We start from the raw sequence: 24,710 nt of genomic DNA, 5'->3' as shown, positions 1-24,710 counted from the left end.
AGAGAGAGATCAAACACATAGCTACTGGTACATACCCTCAGCCCCGAGGGTGAACTACTCCCTCCTCGTCATGGAGAGCATCGGGATGATGAAGATGGCCCCCGGTGATGGTTTCCCCCTCCGGCAGGATGCCGGAACGGGCCCCGATTGGTTTTTGTGGCTACAGAGGCTTGCGGCGGTGGAACTCCCGATCTAGGTTTCTTTCTGGGGGTTTCTGAATTTATAGGAATTTTTGGCGTCGGTTTCACATCAGGAGGGTCCACGAGTCAGTGACAAGGCAGAGGGGCGTGCCCTAGGGGGTGGAGGCACCCTCCACCCTTGTCGTTGACTCGGGACTCTTCTGGCCCAACTCTTTTGCTTCAGGGGTTTCTTTTGGTCCATAAAAAATCACCATAAATTTTCAGGTCATTTGCCCCGTTTGATATTCCTTTCTGTAAAACTCAAAAATAAGAAAAAAACAGAAACTGACACTGGGCTCTAGGTTAATAGGTTAGTCCCAAAAATAATATAAAATAGCATATAAATGCATATAAAACATCCAAGATGGATAATATAGTAGCATGGAACAATAAAAAATTATACATACATTGGAGACATACCAGTAGGCTCAGGGAGCGAATATGGAGCACCCTTATATTATTTTATCAATAGTGATCCATGTGCCATCGATATATTACTTTTCTATTGTTGCAATGTCATATTAACAGATATTAGGATGATCAACTACATGTGACACATCTGGTAAACTTGCTCCAATTACTATCAAACTATCCCTTTAGTATTCCTCACAACAAAGATCCATTGGGTATATCAAGTATGTCGGCATGGTTTGCTATTCACCACGCCCTGATGACTTTCTGTTAAAGGGCTCCAATATGTCTCATCGCTGGAAACATTAGCAACAATATTTTTGGTCAGAGTTAAATGTCAGCTAAAGATTGGCACCCCACCAGAACTAAAAAGTTCGATAGATCTCTTTTCAGGACTAATTTTGGAACATATGGAGTTTCACATGAACATAGAGCAACTCCAGTGGAAATCCAAACCAAGTTTTGTATTGTCGTCTCATGTTTATACTCCCTCTGTTTCTAAATATAAGTCTTTTTATATTTAGGAACGGAGGGAGTACATAATAATTTTCATGATAAAATTGATGTTGTAATTTGTTAGCAAAAAAAGTTGAACCGCAAAGAAACGAGAGCGGTTGAAGGCTTGAAGCACAGAGCACCGGAGAAGTGTAAGAATACGCCAGCGTGTCAGATTTCTTCACTTCCCTCCGCAAGGGCATATTCCACGTGCTCCCAGCTCGCTGTCCCCACCACACACGGCGCGGTGCATGCGTAAGCTCGTCCCATGCGCCGCGTCTGTCAAGAGCCGTCGATGCGGCGATGGACGGCTCATCTCCTTTTCCGTGAGGAAGAACGTTGCTTGTGTGGGCAAAGCCGCGTGGTGTGTGGCCAGTCTAGGACTCATTTATTTCGAGTCACATGTAGTTTCGAGGAGTTTTGCACTTTGAGCCTCGAGGTCTGGGTAATTGATGATTTCACATGCTACTTTACTACTCCACATTTGGAAAATGGTTGTGTTTTTGTGGTAAGCATTTGCTTATCGGTGTCTAAACCATCTCATACTTTTTTAGCATTTGGACAATCATTCCTTGCTTTCAGAAAAAAGACAATCATTCCATAAAACCAAATTGGAGAAAATGTCTTGCCAAAAGTCATGATAGCAAAGTGAACACATGCTTACTCTTATTACCTTCTCAAAATTCCATAGTAGTGGATGTTTTAGCCTCAACCAAATTGCCATATATAGCACTAAAGGGTCGAGCTTTTTCCTAATAGGTCGAGCCTCTTCCATGTCATTCCAATAAAAAGTATGTTTTAAAATGTGAAAGTTATCATGAAAGTACGGAAAAGACCCATTCAATCCAGGAGCCTAGAAAAATCCACCTACCACCATAGACTAAGTCCCTTCACTGATCCAAGCCAAATTTCATGATATCGAAAGTGTTGTCGAGGAACCTAAACATTTAAAAATGAATATACAAAATATTGAAAAAAATGCCATGAATCGGTATTAAAAATGTCCGATACCTATTATATCTAGAGGTACTCCTGGATGATATCACTATACATGTTTATCTACATACCGGTACCAACAATTAATTTTTTATGGAGCACTATATATATAGCAACTAACGATTTGATGCCTTAATTGGATCCTACATTCACTTAATAAGTGGATAACGGTGCAAAAAAATAGCTCCCTATGTTTTAACCGCTTTCATGTCAATCAAATCCATAATGATTGAGATCACACTACTACATAAGCGATTGCATAATGAAAGTTGGCGGTGTCCGTAAAAACTAACAAGTATGATATTCCTATGAACGTTTGCGCCATATATTTCTCAACACTCAAAATTGCACAAAACAATCTTAGCACAAAAACTCCACCTATAATGACAAGAGGAATCAAGTTCTCCAAGTCAATTGATTAGGACTCCTAACTAAACAAAACATTAACACAAATAGGTGCTTCCACGAGGGCCCCGACGCACCACAAAGCTCCCCTCCCCTTAAAATTCTTACTTTGTTCCTCCGCCTTGCTTTTCCCTCCCGCTTCCGACTCCTCCCCCACCGCTCCCCATGTCGGCGGTGTAGGCGGACACGGCGGAGCCGGCGGCGGAGTGCAGAGGCAAGCCAGGGTCGTAGGCGCTCGCGAGGACATGGCGGCGCCCTCCTCTTCAGCCGGGTTCGGGGGCATGTCGTCGGACAACGCCAAGGGCCTGGCCCTCGCAGTGTCGTCCAGCGCCTTCATCGGCGCCAGCTTCATCGTCAAGAAGATGGGGCTCAGGAGGGCCGCAGACTCCGGCGTCCGCGCAGGTGAGTTGCGCCACTCGGTGGCTGAGGCCCCACTGCTGCCTTGCTTGCTTCCTCTGGCCTCTGGATCTCGCCGGTGCGGGTTGGTTGGTCGGCGAGGGGGTCGATTGGGGCGGCCGATTTGGAGTGATGGGTAGCGGAATCGAGCGGAGTTTGGTTTTGGTTGCTGTTCTTTGCTTGGTTGGTGGGAGGGATCTGCCTCTGGTAATAAAAAAACAAAAGGGAGCAGCGCGGTTTATTCTTCTCCGGTAGATTGGCGGTCCAGACCAGTTGAATCGAATAGATTCCTCGGAGCAATGGAGTTTGCTTATCATTGCAACTTCGCTGGAACTTTTTCTTGCTCTCGTGGGTCAGAACAGAGGAGTGGAGTCGACGCTGGTAAAATTCGGACAGGGGGGCGCGTTCTTCGCGGTAGATTTGGCCGCGCGGGGAGTCCAGTTGAGTCCAGACTCCAGAGCGAAGACTCGCATCTTTCCGTTGCAATTGGATGGCTTGATTCTCTTATCTTTCCGCGGTGTGAAAAAGACTGCAATCATTTGGTTTCGTCGTTGAAAGTTCTCGCTGCTTCGCTGTGCTGTTTTGGTCCGAAAGCTTACATGAAAATCCAGTCCAGGATCAAGTTTCTTTTCTTTTCTTTTGTTTTACCTTTTGCGATGGCATTTGTTCCATGTCTGGAGTTTCTCTTGTTGGAATTGGGATGAGTGAGTCTGCGGAAGTGGATTTTTGGGGGAGGGGGGCTGGGATGGCCTTCCGCGGTCGTCTTCCATTGCTAAATATGCTTATGAATGGCGTCCATTATCGGTGGCTCGTTGCGAGTGAATGCTGTTTTAGATTGAAATTTCAGTATGTCTTGTCACGAGCTTTCAGGTCAAACTATCTGATGGGGCCACTGATCTTTACCTGGATTTCTGTTTTGTTGGATTGATTGATTCAAATCAAATTTGGTGTTGTTACTTGCACAGAGCTTCCTCAATCATGAATAGATCTGGGCTAGTTGAGATCTTTTGCACGATTGAAGTGGTTTACTGCCACATTCTGTTAAAGAGACAATGACTCAAACATGCCCTTTCCGAAAATGATAAGGGAACCAGTAAATCTCAGAGCAGCCTGTGTTTTATATCGTCTTGTTGTGTTGATCAGTGTGGCTATTTAGTTTGTTGGGTACTCAGGTTAAAATGATCAATTTCCCAGCTTACTATTTGGTATACAACTTGAATAGTTTTGTTATTCCTAGCGACGAAGTTTGCTGGTGATTTCAGTTTAGTAACCATGAAGTCTGACCAATGCACCATTGCACCTATATCCTTCGTATCATAAATTATTTAATCATACTTCCTACAAATTTTAGTGCTGAATATAATAAGGGTGTTTATTTACATGAAACAGGTTATGGAGGGTATTCTTACTTAGTGGAGCCACTTTGGTGGATAGGCATGATTTCAAGTAAGTCGCTTTCCATTCTTTCTAAACGCTATGCCACTTTTCTAATTTTTAATATATTCCTTTATTTGCTTTATCACATATTCGGGACCAGTGCTTTCCGTCCAATCGTAGCATGTCTTGCCTGATCATTTTCCCACTGTTATTTTTCCTTGTTAAACGCCTGGCCATGATGAGATTTTTGGTGGCTCTCACAGTCACCTCACATTGGTCGTGATGTCCATTTCCTCAGGGACGCAGATACACACGAAGATGATTTAGTGTTTAAGAGTTGGGATTGATATTGTAACTTATAATAGGAGAAACTAACAATTTGTAATGAGGCAGATGTTAGTGCAGGAAAAAGAACATGTTTTTGATAAGGTTTGGCTAGATGTAGCATATTTAGACACAATATTGGACCATGAAAGTGGCTTGAGAGCAAATGAAATCTTGTCATCAGAATGTGATACTTCAGCTGTTTGCTGTTCTTAGGGAATAGAAATCCATTTTTTCCTTCAAAATATCTATTGAATCTTATTGAGTGTAACTTGACAGAGTTGGCTTCAGGGTTTTATAAGTTTTCTAAGTGTCTTTTTATGCTAGCAAAGTTGCCGACTCATTTTTTTAGGAAAATGTTACTAATACTTTTGACCAAAAGAAACTTGACTAATGTTTGCTCACATGGTCTCCTATGGACAGTGATTGTTGGCGAAATAGCTAATTTTGCTGCTTATGCATTTGCTCCTGCTATTCTTGTCACTCCTCTTGGAGCACTCAGTATAATCATCAGGTACAGTCATAGGAGTTCCATAGAAAACTGTTAATAATGTGCTTTAGCTTGCTGCTTATTAAACTGAAATAACAGTCCATTCTAAATGTTTGCAGTGCTGCACTTGCTCATTCCATTCTACAGGAGAAACTGCACACATTTGGTATACTTGGTTGTGTTCTTTGTGTAGTCGGATCGATCACAATTGCACTTCATGCTCCACAGGAGCGTGATATTGATTCTGTAAGGGAAGTTTGGGATCTTGCAACTGAGCCAGGTATTTGCAACTGAAAGATAGCGATGACAATGCCATTATTAACTTAATTTATATTTCACACGCTAGATGGATTCAATATTGTTTTCTTTGTTTTGTCAGCTTTTCTTTCATATGCGACTATAGTAGTGGTGGCAGCCCTGGTTCTTATATATTTTGTTGTCCCTCAACATGGACAAACAAACATCATGGTGTACATTGGAGTCTGTTCTCTTCTAGGATCTCTCACCGTATGCCTTTTCCCCAAACAGATAACTCTTGCCTATAGCATAATTCATCTTGAGAATTCTTTATGGGATTTTCACTGAATCCCATTTTTCATCTGATAGTGAGAATTTAACAGGTTATGAGTGTAAAGGCTCTTGGAATTGCATTGAAGTTAACATTCTCAGGAGTGAACCAATTATTCTATCCTCAGACTTGGGCTTTTGCTCTAATTGTTGCTACCTGCGTAAGCACCCAGATAAACTATCTAAACAAGGTAAATGTTTCAGTTTCTATATTATTATTGATGCCATAGAGTTGTGCATTGGTGCATCAAGCTGGATAGGAAACTTGAGGGAGCAAAAATGTTTTCTGTTACACGCAAACTCAACAGTGCATCACATCACCCAAGAGAATATCTATGCCTATTTCTGGCATTTTCTCCACACGATGCCACATGCACATTTGGTGCCAACGGGGCATCACCTTACCTTTTGCCTATCATATGGAAGGCCTTCTAGCTAATTGCGTGAATATTTTTTCTTGTAGTTTTAGCTTTAGTTATCTCTATCTCTCATTCTGTTGATCTACAGTAGAATGTGTAGTACCATTTGGTCCTTCAAAGAAAAGGTCATTACCTTCTGCAAGTTATTCTCCTCAATATGTAATAAAGTTTTTCGTACATGACATGGAACTGGGCTTCATGTTATAAGGAATGTTCTAACAACTCTCTAATGCATGCTGCTTTTTGGCATTATATGTTTTCTATTGGCACTCAAATTTCTTTCTGTTGAGCCACTAACATAAGCAAATCACGTTTGGTGCTAACAACATTTTATTTCATCTGTAAATTGCAGGCATTGGACACCTTTAATACAGCAGTTGTCTCACCAATATATTACGTGATGTTTACCTCGCTAACAATTATAGCCAGTGTGATAATGTTCAAGGTAACATTTTGCATCGTTTTCAGTGCACCCTTATTGCCAACTGAACTTCCTTAAAGTAAAATGTTGTAAACATTGCTGCTGGACTGTGGCGTGATTCTACTTTCATGTCTTGCTCTTATAAGTTGTGCCTAAGCGGCCCGTTAGAGGTTTACCTGAAAATAGCTCTCACGAGTCACGATGACAAGGACATCTGAGCATATAGTGCCACTGAAATTGTAGTTTAGGATTATTGCTTTTTCCTGAATGCAAGCCACATGACCATTGTAATTGGACCACTATGATATTTAACTCTGCATATTTATGGATGTTGGGGTGCTTTAAGTTCTAGTTGCATACCCATTACGACGCAATGTTGCTGTGGTTGTTATTTATGTCTGATGACTTGTGCTTTTTATCTTGATCAACATACCTTATTTTTTCATTGATGCTGTTACTCTCATAGAAAGATACCTACATCATGCCAGAATTTTCTCCTCAGCTCGTAGCTCATTGACATGCAGGATTGGGATCGGCAAAATCCAACACAGATTGTCACGGAAATGTGTGGTTTTGTGACCATCCTTTCTGGAACATTTCTCCTTCACAAGACGAAGGACATGAATGACAGTATGTCATGAGTTTAGCCATTTTACGCATCTTCATTATAAACAGAATCTCACAAGGTCTAATGGGATTTTGTGCTGAATAGGTACTGGGCCGACTTTGTCTACACGACGCTCAAAGCATGCTAGTCAGACTGCATTTGCCATTGAGGTTCTTCCACTAAAATATCAAGATTGTGTGGATGAGGAGACCTTGCCACTGTCACTCCCCAAGGCTGATAATCACTACCTAATGCAAGAGCTTCCTCTTAGATACAAAGACTTGAATATTGCCTGATGGACATTCCTTTGCCCATATGTGCTAGGAACCTCTTAGCAAAGTTTGCCGTGCACAGTTTCAGGCAGGATTGGTTGATGAGGAACTGAACTTGGAGGTTTTATCTCATCTTTGCTGTTGGATAGAATGCGGTTATGGAAATTACAAGTTGATAGTATTATCCTTGCTCCTTCCTGGATTACAATTTCACCTTTTATAAGGAGAAAACGAGGGATGATGTCAAACATGAGGTCAGTCAAGGGATGGTTACTCGGGAATACCAACCAGTTCTGGAAAACCGGATGAAGTGTACTTACATACAGTGGCACCATTTATTATTATACCTTTTTTTTCATTTTTAGACAGTCAAGCAGTTATGCTGCAATTTGGGCTTATCTGATTCTAGGAAGATGTTATATAGGAAAAACAAACCTCATTTTTTTCTTGTACCTATCTCATAAATTGCTGCCCAGTTTGGTGCCAATTGTTATCTGTGTAATTATCAATTCATATTTTTTGGTAGACAATTGGCGAACCTAATTTGCATGTCTGCATAAATATTTCGTGAGGATGGGTCACTGCGTTATGCCATTTTTTTTCCTCGTCTTGAAAATGTAATTCAGTTAATTTGATTAAAGCAACAAGCTGTGCATGAGAGAAAAACGAAAGCAAATAAAGTGTTCTTATAGAGAAATATTAAGTCAATGTTTTTACAGCAAGTATACTGCTATCTCAGTGAGATTAGTTCTTAAGAGAGTGTATTTGAGATATATGTAGGCTTAATACTCTATAACACTAAGCTTCATAGTTTTAAAGAGCCTACATTTAATTGAGGTCTTCAATTAGAATTTGATCACCCGATTTTGACCGGCTCAACAATTTCTCAAAGCTCCATCATTCAATTATTTTATACTATAAATTATGCTCTCAAATTTGTATGGCTTCATATTGGGTCATCCGATTTTGACCAGGTCAACAATTTTTTAAGCTCTCCCATTCAATTCTATTAGTTCACTATGTTCCTAACATTTAAAGCTCTTTCATTCAATCGAGATATTCAATTTTGATTTGGTTTACATTTTTTATTGGGCCAAGGATTTTTTAAATCAATCAGGCCTCATTCGGTTTGGAGGAAATCAAAACTTAGGAATTAGGAGTAGTATAGGAATTTGATAGGATGACACTTGCCATCCTAAGGATTTGACTTGCCTCGTTCCTACGCACAAAATGAGCTTTGAGTGGATGTGTAGTTTCCTTCCAAAACACGGGAAATGAGTAGTATTCCTATGGAATTCCTGTACGCATTTCCTACAAACCGAATGCATATATAGAAAAATTTCCTTCGGAATCCTTATTCCTATGTTTTTCCTACAAAAATCCTTCAAACAGAATGAGGCCTCAACAGCAAACAACCTATAAAAACATATCAATCCCACGCACCCTCCTACAACCTAGAAAAAAAATAAGCGCCACCATGTGATATTGTAGCATCAATATAGTACATGCAACAACCAACACGAAAATTTCCCCAGTTTAATATAGGTTGGTTAGTGGATAACACAGAATCACACCACGAAAGGCCCACCAAATCACCGCATTATAAATAAAAATAAAACACACTCTATCATCTCCCCTACCCGTCAAACTAAATTTCCATCCCTTATAAAATATAAGGGGTGTTAGGTTTTAAGAAAATCAAATTTCTTTAACTTTGATCAAGTTCAGAGCAAAAATATCAACATCCACAATATTGAACAAAAAAATGTATGGAAATTCATTTCGGGTTGAATCTAAAAATACCGATTTGATATTATGGATTTTGATAGATTTCTCTATAAATTTGATCAAACTTACAATGTTTGACTTTTTAAAAAAATAATACACCTTATATTTTGAAACAAAGTGATTTTTTTAAGAAACCCAACAACACGAACGGCGCAGCAAAGCACGCACAACCCTTTTAGTAATTTTGATATTTATGGATGTTGGGGTGCTTTAAGTTCTAGTTGCATACCCATTACGACGCAATGTTGCTGTGGTTGTTATTTATGTCTGATGACTTGTGCTTTTTATCTTGATCAACATACCTTATTTTTTCATTGATGCTGTTACTCTCATAGAAAGATACCTACATCATGCCAGAATTTTCTCCTCAGCTCGTAGCTCATTGACATGCAGGATTGGGATCGGCAAAATCCAACACAGATTGTCACGGAAATGTGTGGTTTTGTGACCATCCTTTCTGGAACATTTCTCCTTCACAAGACGAAGGACATGAATGACAGTATGTCATGAGTTTAGCCATTTTACGCATCTTCATTATAAACAGAATCTCACAAGGTCTAATGGGATTTTGTGCTGAATAGGTACTGGGCCGACTTTGTCTACACGACGCTCAAAGCATGCTAGTCAGACTGCATTTGCCATTGAGGTTCTTCCACTAAAATATCAAGATTGTGTGGATGAGGAGACCTTGCCACTGTCACTCCCCAAGGCTGATAATCACTACCTAATGCAAGAGCTTCCTCTTAGATACAAAGACTTGAATATTGCCTGATGGACATTCCTTTGCCCATATGTGCTAGGAACCTCTTAGCAAAGTTTGCCGTGCACAGTTTCAGGCAGGATTGGTTGATGAGGAACTGAACTTGGAGGTTTTATCTCATCTTTGCTGTTGGATAGAATGCGGTTATGGAAATTACAAGTTGATAGTATTATCCTTGCTCCTTCCTGGATTACAATTTCACCTTTTATAAGGAGAAAACGAGGGATGATGTCAAACATGAGGTCAGTCAAGGGATGGTTACTCGGGAATACCAACCAGTTCTGGAAAACCGGATGAAGTGTACTTACATACAGTGGCACCATTTATTATTATACCTTTTTTTTCATTTTTAGACAGTCAAGCAGTTATGCTGCAATTTGGGCTTATCTGATTCTAGGAAGATGTTATATAGGAAAAACAAACCTCATTTTTTTCTTGTACCTATCTCATAAATTGCTGCCCAGTTTGGTGCCAATTGTTATCTGTGTAATTATCAATTCATATTTTTTGGTAGACAATTGGCGAACCTAATTTGCATGTCTGCATAAATATTTCGTGAGGATGGGTCACTGCGTTATGCCATTTTTTTTCCTCGTCTTGAAAATGTAATTCAGTTAATTTGATTAAAGCAACAAGCTGTGCATGAGAGAAAAACGAAAGCAAATAAAGTGTTCTTATAGAGAAATATTAAGTCAATGTTTTTACAGCAAGTATACTGCTATCTCAGTGAGATTAGTTCTTAAGAGAGTGTATTTGAGATATATGTAGGCTTAATACTCTATAACACTAAGCTTCATAGTTTTAAAGAGCCTACATTTAATTGAGGTCTTCAATTAGAATTTGATCACCCGATTTTGACCGGCTCAACAATTTCTCAAAGCTCCATCATTCAATTATTTTATACTATAAATTATGCTCTCAAATTTGTATGGCTTCATATTGGGTCATCCGATTTTGACCAGGTCAACAATTTTTTAAGCTCTCCCATTCAATTCTATTAGTTCACTATGTTCCTAACATTTAAAGCTCTTTCATTCAATCGAGATATTCAATTTTGATTTGGTTTACATTTTTTATTGGGCCAAGGATTTTTTAAATCAATCAGGCCTCATTCGGTTTGGAGGAAATCAAAACTTAGGAATTAGGAGTAGTATAGGAATTTGATAGGATGACACTTGCCATCCTAAGGATTTGACTTGCCTCGTTCCTACGCACAAAATGAGCTTTGAGTGGATGTGTAGTTTCCTTCCAAAACACGGGAAATGAGTAGTATTCCTATGGAATTCCTGTACGCATTTCCTACAAACCGAATGCATATATAGAAAAATTTCCTTCGGAATCCTTATTCCTATGTTTTTCCTACAAAAATCCCTCAAACAGAATGAGGCCTCAACAGCAAACAACCTATAAAAACATATCAATCCCACGCACCCTCCTACAACCTAGAAAAAAAATAAGCGCCACCATGTGATATTGTAGCATCAATATAGTACATGCAACAACCAACACGAAAATTTCCCCAGTTTAATATAGGTTGGTTAGTGGATAACACAGAATCACACCACGAAAGGCCCACCAAATCACCGCATTATAAATAAAAATAAAACACACTCTATCATCTCCCCTACCCGTCAAACTAAATTTCCATCCCTTATAAAATATAAGGGGTGTTAGGTTTTAAGAAAATCAAATTTCTTTAACTTTGATCAAGTTCAGAGCAAAAATATCAACATCCACAATATTGAACAAAAAAATGTATGGAAATTCATTTCGGGTTGAATCTAAAAATACCGATTTGATATTATGGATTTTGATAGATTTCTCTATAAATTTGATCAAACTTACAATGTTTGACTTTTTAAAAAAATAATACACCTTATATTTTGAAACAAAGTGATTTTTTTTAAGAAACCCAACAACACGAACGGCGCAGCAAAGCACGCACAACCCTTTTAGTAATTTTGATATTTATGGATGTTGGGGTGCTTTAAGTTCTAGTTGCATACCCATTACGACGCAATGTTGCTGTGGTTGTTATTTATGTCTGATGACTTGTGCTTTTTATCTTGATCAACATACCTTATTTTTTCATTGATGCTGTTACTCTCATAGAAAGATACCTACATCATGCCAGAATTTTCTCCTCAGCTCGTAGCTCATTGACATGCAGGATTGGGATCGGCAAAATCCAACACAGATTGTCACGGAAATGTGTGGTTTTGTGACCATCCTTTCTGGAACATTTCTCCTTCACAAGACGAAGGACATGAATGACAGTATGTCATGAGTTTAGCCATTTTACGCATCTTCATTATAAACAGAATCTCACAAGGTCTAATGGGATTTTGTGCTGAATAGGTACTGGGCCGACTTTGTCTACACGACGCTCAAAGCATGCTAGTCAGACTGCATTTGCCATTGAGGTTCTTCCACTAAAATATCAAGATTGTGTGGATGAGGAGACCTTGCCACTGTCACTCCCCAAGGCTGATAATCACTACCTAATGCAAGAGCTTCCTCTTAGATACAAAGACTTGAATATTGCCTGATGGACATTCCTTTGCCCATATGTGCTAGGAACCTCTTAGCAAAGTTTGCCGTGCACAGTTTCAGGCAGGATTGGTTGATGAGGAACTGAACTTGGAGGTTTTATCTCATCTTTGCTGTTGGATAGAATGCGGTTATGGAAATTACAAGTTGATAGTATTATCCTTGCTCCTTCCTGGATTACAATTTCACCTTTTATAAGGAGAAAACGAGGGATGATGTCAAACATGAGGTCAGTCAAGGGATGGTTACTCGGGAATACCAACCAGTTCTGGAAAACCGGATGAAGTGTACTTACATACAGTGGCACCATTTATTATTATACCTTTTTTTTTCATTTTTAGACAGTCAAGCAGTTATGCTGCAATTTGGGCTTATCTGATTCTAGGAAGATGTTATATAGGAAAAACAAACCTCATTTTTTTCTTGTACCTATCTCATAAATTGCTGCCCAGTTTGGTGCCAATTGTTATCTGTGTAATTATCAATTCATATTTTTTGGTAGACAATTGGCGAACCTAATTTGCATGTCTGCATAAATATTTTGTGAGGATGGGTCACTGCGTTATGCCATTTTTTTTCCTCGTCTTGAAAATGTAATTCAGTTAATTTGATTAAAGCAACAAGCTGTGCATGAGAGAAAAACGAAAGCAAATAAAGTGTTCTTATAGAGAAATATTAAGTCAATGTTTTTACAGCAAGTATACTGCTATCTCAGTGAGATTAGTTCTTAAGAGAGTGTATTTGAGATATATGTAGGCTTAATACTCTATAACACTAAGCTTCATAGTTTTAAAGAGCCTACATTTAATTGAGGTCTTCAATTAGAATTTGATCACCCGATTTTGACCGGCTCAACAATTTCTCAAAGCTCCATCATTCAATTATTTTATACTATAAATTATGCTCTCAAATTTGTATGGCTTCATATTGGGTCATCCGATTTTGACCAGGTCAACAATTTTTTAAGCTCTCCCATTCAATTCTATTAGTTCACTATGTTCCTAACATTTAAAGCTCTTTCATTCAATCGAGATATTCAATTTTGATTTGGTTTACATTTTTTATTGGGCCAAGGATTTTTTAAATCAATCAGGCCTCATTCGGTTTGGAGGAAATCAAAACTTAGGAATTAGGAGTAGTATAGGAATTTGATAGGATGACACTTGCCATCCTAAGGATTTGACTTGCCTCGTTCCTACGCACAAAATGAGCTTTGAGTGGATGTGTAGTTTCCTTCCAAAACACGGGAAATGAGTAGTATTCCTATGGAATTCCTGTACGCATTTCCTACAAACCGAATGCATATATAGAAAAATTTCCTTCGGAATCCTTATTCCTATGTTTTTCCTACAAAAATCCTTCAAACAGAATGAGGCCTCAACAGCAAACAACCTATAAAAACATATCAATCCCACGCACCCTCCTACAACCTAGAAAAAAAATAAGCGCCACCATGTGATATTGTAGCATCAATATAGTACATGCAACAACCAACACGAAAATTTCCCCAGTTTAATATAGGTTGGTTAGTGGATAACACAGAATCACACCACGAAAGGCCCACCAAATCACCGCATTATAAATAAAAATAAAACACACTCTATCATCTCCCCTACCCGTCAAACTAAATTTCCATCCCTTATAAAATATAAGGGGTGTTAGGTTTTAAGAAAATCAAATTTCTTTAACTTTGATCAAGTTCAGAGCAAAAATATCAACATCCACAATATTGAACAAAAAAATGTATGGAAATTCATTTCGGGTTGAATCTAAAAATACCGATTTGATATTATGGATTTTGATAGATTTCTCTATAAATTTGATCAAACTTACAATGTTTGACTTTTTAAAAAAATAATACACCTTATATTTTGAAACAAAGTGATTTTTTTTAAGAAACCCAACAACACGAACGGCAGCAAAGCACGCACAACCCTTTTAGTAATTTTGATATTTATGGATGTTGGGGTGCTTTAAGTTCTAGTTGCATACCCATTACGACGCAATGTTGCTGTGGTTGTTATTTATGTCTGATGACTTGTGCTTTTTATCTTGATCAACATACCTTATTTTTTCATTGATGCTGTTACTCTCATAGAAAGATACCTACATCATGCCAGAATTTTCTCCTCAGCTCGTAGCTCATTGACATGCAGGATTGGGATCGGCAAAATCCAACACAGATTGTCACGGAAATGTGTGGTTTTGTGACCATCCTTTCTGGAACATTTCTCCTTCACAAGACGAAGGACATGAATGACAGTATGTCATGAGTTTAGCCATTTTACGCATCTTCATTATAAACAGAATCTCACAAGGTCTAATGGGATTTTGTGCTGAATAGGTACTGGGCCGACTTTGTCTACACGACGCTCAAAGCATGCTAGTCAGACTGCATTTGCCATTGAGGTTCTTCCACTAAAATATCAAGATTGTGTGGATGAGGAGACCTTGCCACTGTCACTCCCCAAGGCTGATAATCACTACCTAATGCAAGAGCTTCCTCTTAGATACAAAGACTTGAATATTGCCTGATGGACATTCCTTTGCCCATATGTGCTAGGAACCTCTTAGCAAAGTTTGCCGTGCACAGTTTCAGGCAGGATTGGTTGATGAGGAACTGAACTTGGAGGTTTTATCTCATCTTTGCTGTTGGATAGAATGCGGTTATGGAAATTACAAGTTGATAGTATTATCCTTGCTCCTTCCTGGATTACAATTTCACCTTTTATAAGGAGAAAACGAGGGATGATGTCAAACATGAGGTCAGTCAAGGGATGGTTACTCGGGAATACCAACCAGTTCTGGAAAACCGGATGAAGTGTACTTACATACAGTGGCACCATTTATTATTATACCTTTTTTTTCATTTTTAGACAGTCAAGCAGTTATGCTGCAATTTGGGCTTATCTGATTCTAGGAAGATGTTATATAGGAAAAACAAACCTCATTTTTTTCTTGTACCTATCTCATAAATTGCTGCCCAGTTTGGTGCCAATTGTTATCTGTGTAATTATCAATTCATATTTTTTGGTAGACAATTGGCGAACCTAATTTGCATGTCTGCATAAATATTTCGTGAGGATGGGTCACTGCGTTATGCCATTTTTTTTCCTCGTCTTGAAAATGTAATTCAGTTAATTTGATTAAAGCAACAAGCTGTGCATGAGAGAAAAACGAAAGCAAATAAAGTGTTCTTATAGAGAAATATTAAGTCAATGTTTTTACAGCAAGTATACTGCTATCTCAGTGAGATTAGTTCTTAAGAGAGTGTATTTGAGATATATGTAGGCTTAATACTCTATAACACTAAGCTTCATAGTTTTAAAGAGCCTACATTTAATTGAGGTCTTCAATTAGAATTTGATCACCCGATTTTGACCGGCTCAACAATTTCTCAAAGCTCCATCATTCAATTATTTTATACTATAAATTATGCTCTCAAATTTGTATGGCTTCATATTGGGTCATCCGATTTTGACCAGGTCAACAATTTTTTAAGCTCTCCCATTCAATTCTATTAGTTCACTATGTTCCTAACATTTAAAGCTCTTTCATTCAATCGAGATATTCAATTTTGATTTGGTTTACATTTTTTATTGGGCCAAGGATTTTTTAAATCAATCAGGCCTCATTCGGTTTGGAGGAAATCAAAACTTAGGAATTAGGAGTAGTATAGGAATTTGATAGGATGACACTTGCCATCCTAAGGATTTGACTTGCCTCGTTCCTACGCACAAAATGAGCTTTGAGTGGATGTGTAGTTTCCTTCCAAAACACGGGAAATGAGTAGTATTCCTATGGAATTCCTGTACGCATTTCCTACAAACCGAATGCATATATAGAAAAATTTCCTTCGGAATCCTTATTCCTATGTTTTTCCTACAAAAATCCTTCAAACAGAATGAGGCCTCAACAGCAAACAACCTATAAAAACATATCAATCCCACGCACCCTCCTACAACCTAGAAAAAAAATAAGCGCCACCATGTGATATTGTAGCATCAATATAGTACATGCAACAACCAACACGAAAATTTCCCCAGTTTAATATAGGTTGGTTAGTGGATAACACAGAATCACACCACGAAAGGCCCACCAAATCACCGCATTATAAATAAAAATAAAACACACTCTATCATCTCCCCTACCCGTCAAACTAAATTTCCATCCCTTATAAAATATAAGGGGTGTTAGGTTTTAAGAAAATCAAATTTCTTTAACTTTGATCAAGTTCAGAGCAAAAATATCAACATCCACAATATTGAACAAAAAAATGTATGGAAATTCATTTCGGGTTGAATCTAAAAATACCGATTTGATATTATGGATTTTGATAGATTTCTCTATAAATTTGATCAAACTTACAATGTTTGACTTTTTAAAAAAATAATACACCTTATATTTTGAAACAAAGTGATTTTTTTAAGAAACCCAACAACACGAACGGCGCAGCAAAGCACGCACAACCCTTTTAGTAATTTTGATATTTATGGATGTTGGGGTGCTTTAAGTTCTAGTTGCATACCCATTACGACGCAATGTTGCTGTGGTTGTTATTTATGTCTGATGACTTGTGCTTTTTATCTTGATCAACATACCTTATTTTTTCATTGATGCTGTTACTCTCATAGAAAGATACCTACATCATGCCAGAATTTTCTCCTCAGCTCGTAGCTCATTGACATGCAGGATTGGGATCGGCAAAATCCAACACAGATTGTCACGGAAATGTGTGGTTTTGTGACCATCCTTTCTGGAACATTTCTCCTTCACAAGACGAAGGACATGAATGACAGTATGTCATGAGTTTAGCCATTTTACGCATCTTCATTATAAACAGAATCTCACAAGGTCTAATGGGATTTTGTGCTGAATAGGTACTGGGCCGACTTTGTCTACACGACGCTCAAAGCATGCTAGTCAGACTGCATTTGCCATTGAGGTTCTTCCACTAAAATATCAAGATTGTGTGGATGAGGAGACCTTGCCACTGTCACTCCCCAAGGCTGATAATCACTACCTAATGCAAGAGCTTCCTCTTAGATACAAAGACTTGAATATTGCCTGATGGACATTCCTTTGCCCATATGTGCTAGGAACCTCTTAGCAAAGTTTGCCGTGCACAGTTTCAGGCAGGATTGGTTGATGAGGAACTGAACTTGGAGGTTTTATCTCATCTTTGCTGTTGGATAGAATGCGGTTATGGAAATTACAAGTTGATAGTATTATCCTTGCTCCTTCCTGGATTACAATTTCACCTTTTATAAGGAGAAAACGAGGGATGATGTCAAACATGAGGTCAGTCAAGGGATGGTTACTCGGGAATACCAACCAGTTCTGGAAAACCGGATGAAGTGTACTTACATACAGTGGCACCATTTATTATTATACCTTTTTTTTTCATTTTTAGACAGTCAAGCAGTTATGCTGCAATTTGGGCTTATCTGATTCTAGGAAGATGTTATATAGGAAAAACAAACCTCATTTTTTTCTTGTACCTATCTCATAAATTGCTGCCCAGTTTGGTGCCAATTGTTATCTGTGTAATTATCAATTCATATTTTTTGGTAGACAATTGGCGAACCTAATTTGCATGTCTGCATAAATATTTCGTGAGGATGGGTCACTGCGTTATGCCATTTTTTTTCCTCGTCTTGAAAATGTAATTCAGTTAATTTGATTAAAGCAACAAGCTGTGCATGAGAGAAAAACGAAAGCAAATAAAGTGTTCTTATAGAGAAATATTAAGTCAATGTTTTTACAGCAAGTATACTGCTATCTCAGTGAGATTAGTTCTTAAGAGAGTGTATTTGAGATATATGTAGGCTTAATACTCTATAACACTAAGCTTCATAGTTTTAAAGAGCCTACATTTAATTGAGGTCTTCAATTAGAATTTGATCACCCGATTTTGACCGGCTCAACAATTTCTCAAAGCTCCATCATTCAATTATTTTATACTATAAATTATGCTCTCAAATTTGTATGGCTTCATATTGGGTCATCCGATTTTGACCAGGTCAACAATTTTTTAAGCTCTCCCATTCAATTCTATTAGTTCACTATGTTCCTAACATTTAAAGCTCTTTCATTCAATCGAGATATTCAATTTTGATTTGGTTTACATTTTTTATTGGGCCAAGGATTTTTTAAATCAATCAGGCCTCATTCGGTTTGGAGGAAATCAAAACTTAGGAATTAGGAGTAGTATAGGAATTTGATAGGATGACACTTGCCATCCTAAGGATTTGACTTGCCTCGTTCCTACGCACAAAATGAGCTTTGAGTGGATGTGTAGTTTCCTTCCAAAACACGGGAAATGAGTAGTATTCCTATGGAATTCCTGTACGCATTTCCTACAAACCGAATGCATATATAGAAAAATTTCCTTCGGAATCCTTATTCCTATGTTTTTCCTACAAAAATCCTTCAAACAGAATGAGGCCTCAACAGCAAACAACCTATAAAAACATATCAATCCCACGCACCCTCCTACAACCTAGAAAAAAAATAAGCGCCACCATGTGATATTGTAGCATCAATATAGTACATGCAACAACCAACACGAAAATTTCCCCAGTTTAATATAGGTTGGTTAGTGGATAACACAGAATCACACCACGAAAGGCCCACCAAATCACCGCATTATAAATAAAAATAAAACACACTCTATCATCTCCCCTACCCGTCAAACTAAATTTCCATCCCTTATAAAATATAAGGGGTGTTAGGTTTTAAGAAAATCAAATTTCTTTAACTTTGATCAAGTTCAGAGCAAAAATATCAACATCCACAATATTGAACAAAAAAATGTATGGAAATTCATTTCGGGTTGAATCTAAAAATACCGATTTGATATTATGGATTTTGATAGATTTCTCTATAAATTTGATCAAACTTACAATGTTTGACTTTTTAAAAAAATAATACACCTTATATTTTGAAACAAAGTGATTTTTTTTAAGAAACCCAACAACACGAACGGCGCAGCAAAGCACGCACAACCCTTTTAGTAATTTTGAAATGCAAGAAGTGTGATGTTACAAAAATGTGAAAAATCCAGATTGGTAGATATGATTATGTGATTGGTATGAACAACATAATTTATGTATTGTTAGGTACTGATGCAGCAGCAGGTAAAACATGAGTACGACTTGTAGCTTGATATATGTATAGAATGAGTATATATTAGATTTTCAATGTGAGAAAACAATACAGTGAGCATATTGATTAATGAGAGTCACTTGACGGTGGAAGGAGCTCCTCCCCCGCTAGGGTTCCTCCCCCGCCGCCGCCGGCCTCCTCGCCTGCTTCCGCCGCCGCCGGCCACCGGGCGAGCGCCTCCAGGCTTGCCCTGCTCCCCCCTCCCCCACCAACCCCCTCGCGGCGCGCCCGCGCGCGCCGGGGGGGATCCATTCCTCTGCAGCCTCGAACCCTCCTTCCTACCCTCCCTCCTGTTGTCGCCGGCGAGCTCCGTCGGGCAAAGCCCGGGGGGCGCGGCGGCAGCGGGGCCCTTCTCCCCCCTGTTCGTGGGACACCGGCGCGGGGCGGTCTCCTCGAGCTGCGGCGTTGGTCTTCGCGGGGTCCGGCGGCTCGGCGGCGGGCTCGCAGGGCGGCCGGCTGGTGGCGGTGCGCCGGTGCCCTGGGGCTCGTGCGTGGCGGGGCCGCTGCGGCGCTCCCGTCTCGGGAGGTGGCGCGCGGTTGGCCCCTTGCTGGATCCAGCCGGATCTGGTGGTGGGGGTCGGTCGGCGGCGTGTGGCGGCGGTGGTGCGTGCCCGGCGGCTCCGGCGCTATGAGCGCGCCGGGCGACGCGGGTAGGGCAGCGGCCGGGCGTGGCCGTTGCTCCGGCCGTGGGCGGCGACATGTGGAGGTCCGGCGGTGGTGGACTCCCGGTGTCGTGGCGGCACCATGGTGGCTTGGCGGATCTGCTTGCGGCGGCGGACGGCTTCTCCGGCGTCGGCTTGTTTGCAATCAGACCGTTCGGCCTTCACTCCATGTCCTCGGCGCTCGTTCGTTACTCCCTTCGAAGGGCTGGCCCTTTCCTAGCTGCGGTCCATCGCTCGTCTCGCACCTGGTGCAGCAGGACCGAGGTCGTCTCGTGCACAGTGCCGCAAGACCGAGCTCGGCTCGCGCACGGTGCAGCAGGACTGACTCCGTCCCCGCCCCACGGTGTTGCAGGACCGATCTCGTCTCGCGCTCCGGGCTGCAGGATGGGTCGATGGATGCCAGTGTTGGCCGACCTATTGGGTCTCGACGCTGGGGTGGGCCAGGGGTGCAAAGGCGTCTCCTTTTCTGCTCGTCTCTTTGGTTGGGGTAGCGGCGGGTCTCGGGTGTGGTGGTTTCAAGGTCTTGGATGCCGGGGCGGCGGCCCTGGTGGCGGTGCACGGTGCTCTTGGGCAGAGCCCGTGTCTTGGCGCTGCCCGGTGATCATGGCCGTGTGGGCGGCGTGGTTGCCGAGGTGTAGCGGTCGGTGACGGTGAGTGTAGACCGGGGTGAAAACCTGCTCTATCTTCGGATGGACCGGCGACGGCGAAGCTTGCTCCCTTCTTGAAGGCGTCGTCGCGGCTCTCACCGCCCGTCGTGCGGCTCCGGGGGAAACTCTGATCCTTGGATCTGGCGGTGGCGGCACTCCGGTGTCGTATCCTTCCGGAAGGCGCCGCCTTGGAGTCCACGGTTCGCTGTATGCGGCTTCATCTCTTCGTGGTAGTGTGCTAGGGGTGGTGTTGTTGTGCTCAGCACTTTTGTATCCTGCCTTGGGTGTGTGTGGTGTGGGCGTGTGTTTGTTTCGGAGATGTTGATCTTTGCTTTATATATAAAACGGGGCGTAAGCCTTTTTCGGTATAACAAAAGAAATGTATGTTGAACTAATCATGAAAATTTTGCAGTCATGGACAAATAATCAAAAATGCTTAAATGAATGTTTCATATGAACTGAATTGCTATTGAACATACCGGTAAAGATGCACCGTACGCACATAAAGAGGGATGTAGAAGAACGGCTGGACCCAGAATTTGTACGGATAAACATGTATATTGTCTATTGAGAGGGTTCCGAATTTGTATCCATTTTTCAGCTAAATTCGACTGAAGTAACTTTTCAGATCACAGTGCTGCTATGAACTTTCGTATATATGAACTGAGTTTGAGGGGTGTCAGGACAACCCGAACATATGAGTTGATTTTGACGAGACCAATTAGGCTGCTTTTTTGAGTCTGGGTGGTGTCCATGTTGTCCGCCCGACTTTTACGAGGAAATGGGAGGTGGGGGTGGGGGTGGGGGTTGTTGGCTGTAGTTGCTCTAAACCTCAAAATGCATGGAGGCCGGACATAATGGAACACATTCGCCCCATTCGTATATGCAAGTGCTTCGAAGAAGACAACCGGTGCGGGAAGCTGAGCGGCCTGGCCCCAGCCACCATGTACACGCTCAGAAATAAGGGGCGAACTGTGGAAGCCGCAATGGCGCCGCCGACATGAAGTCAAAGGCGGAGGGGACGCCCGGTAAACTCTTCGTGTCGGGTACAATGGCCTTTAACTGCGGACGGTGTCTATTTTGCCGCCTTTGCCTATGATGCCCAGTTTGTGGCTAGGATTGAAAAGCCGGGGCCGGAAAGATTGTGGAATGAAAGGATGGAAGGGAGGATCAAGTTCTACATATGGCTACTGCTACAAAACAGAAATTGAACGGCGGGCCGATTACAAGCCCGGGGATGATCGCACAACAACATTTGCTGTCTCTGTAACCAGGAGCCGGAAACTGCGGAACACATCACAATGCGGTGCTACTTCACGAAGAAGATTCTGGTTCAGCTACAAGGGCCAAACGCCTTGATGAGCGCGGAGGCTTTCTCAGCGCCATCCATTGGAGAGTGGTGGTCGAGGCTATGCTCCGGCCATGGGACCAGAATCAAGACCAAGGAGAAGGTCACCTTGAGACTTTCAAGCAGAAAGAATTAACGGCCATCGTGTTTGCCAGCCTGATCGAGGACGAGGTGAAGACGTTCTATGAGGCCACCAAAGTGACTAACGCTGTGGGACCATGGCCGGAGTATTCTTAGTCTCATTTGAGTGCTGTACTCCTTCCGTTTCAAAATAAATGTTTTAAACTTAGTACAACTTTGTCTAAAGTACGCGTGAATGGGATCGGTTAGGCTTTTTCCTGGCTTCTCGACTGTGTTTGTAACATTTCTATTCTCCCCTGGTGTCTTGGATCGTGTTCCAAAGATTGATTCATGTCGTCCCAGGCATTGACCCTGACCCTCGATCCGGGTCAGAGTAGCCACAATGAGAGTAATTTAACTAATAACATCATATATTTTAATATAAGATTGCTTATGTGACAGCTAATTAATGAGGAGAGAGGTTTGTGGTAACTTAGTTACTGTAACACCATATATTTCAAGGCATCATGAGTCTATAGCCTAATAAATAAACTCTTTCATGATACCACTCACATGTTACTACCCATTATGGAGGTAGTAATATAGACTAGTAACATCGGCAAGTTATTACTCTATGTTACTCCCCACTGTGAACAGTCAGAGGACGCGGCATGGTTTCACGTTTCCTGCTGCCAGCCCTTGGAACGCCATCTTCTGGTGACTTCCGTTTGTGCGGATTCGGAATGAATAATCGAGAAGCACATGCAGAGTATTACTTACTACTGTACTCTATTTGCGAACAGATTATTGGTACAACAATTGCAACTTGCCGCCATTTTTAAAATACAAGAGGTCGACGACTTGATGAGGTCCGTGGGTCATCGATTCTTATTACAAGAGCATCTTCAACAATCGCGCTAAAATAATGCCGCGTCGCAAAATTATCCATTTTAGCACGCGCAATCGGTATAATGGCTCCAGAAGCGCGCAAAAACCGCGCGCGCGGCATATCTAGTTCAGTGCGCGGGCCGAAACTGCATCGCGCGCAGCTTATTTGCTATCCTTGCGCGCTGTACTTTTGCGCGCTCGCTCGCAACTCACCCCCTCTCCAGCCACGGCGTCGCCGCCGCCCGCGCCATCCGGCGACCGTTCTGGCGCTTCCCCGGCATATCCCCGCGCCGCGGCGGCTTCCTCCGCCCCCCTCTAGTCACCGCCGCCCCTCGCGCGCGTCCGTCCTCCGACGAACAGCGCCCGGGCGCTCGCTGCCACTCGGCGCCCGCAAGGTGTTCGACAAAACGCCTGCAAGGTATGTATTGCTCAAACTTCATGAATTTGATGTATGTTGATTGTAGTTTTTATAGCATAGTATTGAACACTGTAGATGAGTTCGTGGTATGATTCTTTCGAAGAAGAATTTGATATGGAAGAGGAGGATCTTGCAATGATCCTAGCTATGCACATCAATAAAAAACCGAAGTACGGTGGTTCGGTTATGGGTCGGCAGAAAATTTGGAGGGATATGATTGATGTCCATAACAGATTGATGAAGCACTATTTCGTGGAGAATCCCACATACCCGGAGTCGTACTTCCGTCGCCGGTTTAGGATGAGCACTGAGTTGTTCAGGCACATTGCAAAGAAACTAGTGAGCCATGACTGGTTTTTTCAGCAAAGGAGGAATGCCGCCGGAGAGCTCGGGCATAGCACCTTTCAGAAGGTGACAGCCGCTTTACGTATATTGGCATACGGTATCCCGGCTGATTTAGTTGATGATCACTTGGCTATGGGTGAGAGCCGAGCCATCATGTGTGTCAAGCGCTTCGCAGCCGGAATTGTGTAAGTGTTTGGCCAGGAGTATTTGAGATCTCCCAATGCTGAAGACGCCGCAAGGCTATTGGAGATGAACAAAGCTCGCGGCTTCCCAGGTATGCTTGGCTCAATAGATTGCATGCATTGGGGTTGGAAGAATTGTCCAAAGGCATGGCATGTGTAATTCCACGGCCAAAAAAAGGGTTCCACTATAATCCTTGAAGCAGTGGCCGATCAAGAGACTTGGATTTGGCATGCATTCTTTGGAATGCCTGAATCTTTGAATGACATCAATGTTGTCAATCAGTCACCACTGATGAATAAGATTGCAAATGGTGATTTGCCACCGGTGTAGTTTATAGCAAATGACCATACATACAACTATGGCTATTATCTAGCGGATGTCATCTATCCAAAGTGGCAAACCTTTGTGAAGCCATTAAAAAAGCCGGAAGGTAAGAAAAATCTTGATTTCCACAATGCTTAGGCGGCGGCTAGAAAAGATGTGGAGAAAGCTTTTGAGATTTTGCAAGCCCAATTTGCTATTGTGAAAGGACCGG

General features: G+C 41.3%; 1 protein-coding gene and 4 long non-coding RNA genes across 5 annotated transcripts; all 5 read left to right on the top strand.

Moving 5' to 3' along the window:
• The first annotated feature begins 2,555 nt into the window (after positions 1 to 2,555).
• Positions 2,556 to 7,902, top strand: LOC125550774 (putative magnesium transporter NIPA4). The gene is made up of 9 exons (XM_048713862.2): positions 2,556 to 2,888; positions 4,272 to 4,328; positions 5,007 to 5,097; positions 5,193 to 5,353; positions 5,453 to 5,580; positions 5,694 to 5,831; positions 6,412 to 6,504; positions 7,005 to 7,110; positions 7,193 to 7,902. Exons 1-9 carry the CDS (start codon positions 2,732 to 2,734, stop codon positions 7,381 to 7,383), a joined length of 1,122 nt encoding a protein of 373 aa, XP_048569819.1. The 5' UTR covers positions 2,556 to 2,731; the 3' UTR covers positions 7,384 to 7,902.
• A 1,444-nt stretch (positions 7,903 to 9,346) lies between these two features.
• Positions 9,347 to 10,438, top strand: LOC147974935 (uncharacterized). Its single transcript, XR_015600433.1, has 2 exons — positions 9,347 to 9,646; positions 9,729 to 10,438. It is a non-coding gene; the product is annotated as an uncharacterized LOC147974935 (long non-coding RNA).
• A 1,445-nt stretch (positions 10,439 to 11,883) lies between these two features.
• On the top strand, positions 11,884 to 12,976 carry LOC147974934 (uncharacterized). Its single transcript, XR_015600432.1, has 2 exons — positions 11,884 to 12,183; positions 12,266 to 12,976. It is a non-coding gene; the product is annotated as an uncharacterized LOC147974934 (long non-coding RNA).
• A 1,443-nt stretch (positions 12,977 to 14,419) lies between these two features.
• LOC147974933 (uncharacterized) lies at positions 14,420 to 15,511 on the top strand. Its single transcript, XR_015600431.1, has 2 exons — positions 14,420 to 14,719; positions 14,802 to 15,511. It is a non-coding gene; the product is annotated as an uncharacterized LOC147974933 (long non-coding RNA).
• A 1,444-nt stretch (positions 15,512 to 16,955) lies between these two features.
• Positions 16,956 to 18,048, top strand: LOC147974932 (uncharacterized). Its single transcript, XR_015600430.1, has 2 exons — positions 16,956 to 17,255; positions 17,338 to 18,048. It is a non-coding gene; the product is annotated as an uncharacterized LOC147974932 (long non-coding RNA).
• Positions 18,049 to 24,710: the final 6,662 nt, after the last annotated feature.

This window comes from Triticum urartu, chromosome 4A (genome assembly GCF_056163025.1).
Source record: "Triticum urartu cultivar PI428250 chromosome 4A, HENAU_Tu73, whole genome shotgun sequence".
Classification (NCBI taxonomy): Eukaryota; Viridiplantae; Streptophyta; class Magnoliopsida; order Poales; family Poaceae; genus Triticum; species Triticum urartu.
This window is presented reverse-complemented; position numbering and strand designations above follow the sequence as displayed.

Excerpts from the sequence above, each read along its gene's own strand:
- LOC125550774 (XM_048713862.2), top strand. The coding sequence starts at position 2,732 with ATGGCGGCGCCCTCCTCTTCAGCCGGGTTCGGGGGCATGTCGTCGGAC. Across the intron at positions 5,581-5,693 it reads CTCTTCTAGGATCTCTCACC|GTTATGAGTGTAAAGGCTCT; the intron begins GTATGCCTTTTC and ends AGAATTTAACAG. Across the intron at positions 5,832-6,411 it reads AGATAAACTATCTAAACAAG|GCATTGGACACCTTTAATAC; the intron begins GTAAATGTTTCA and ends TGTAAATTGCAG.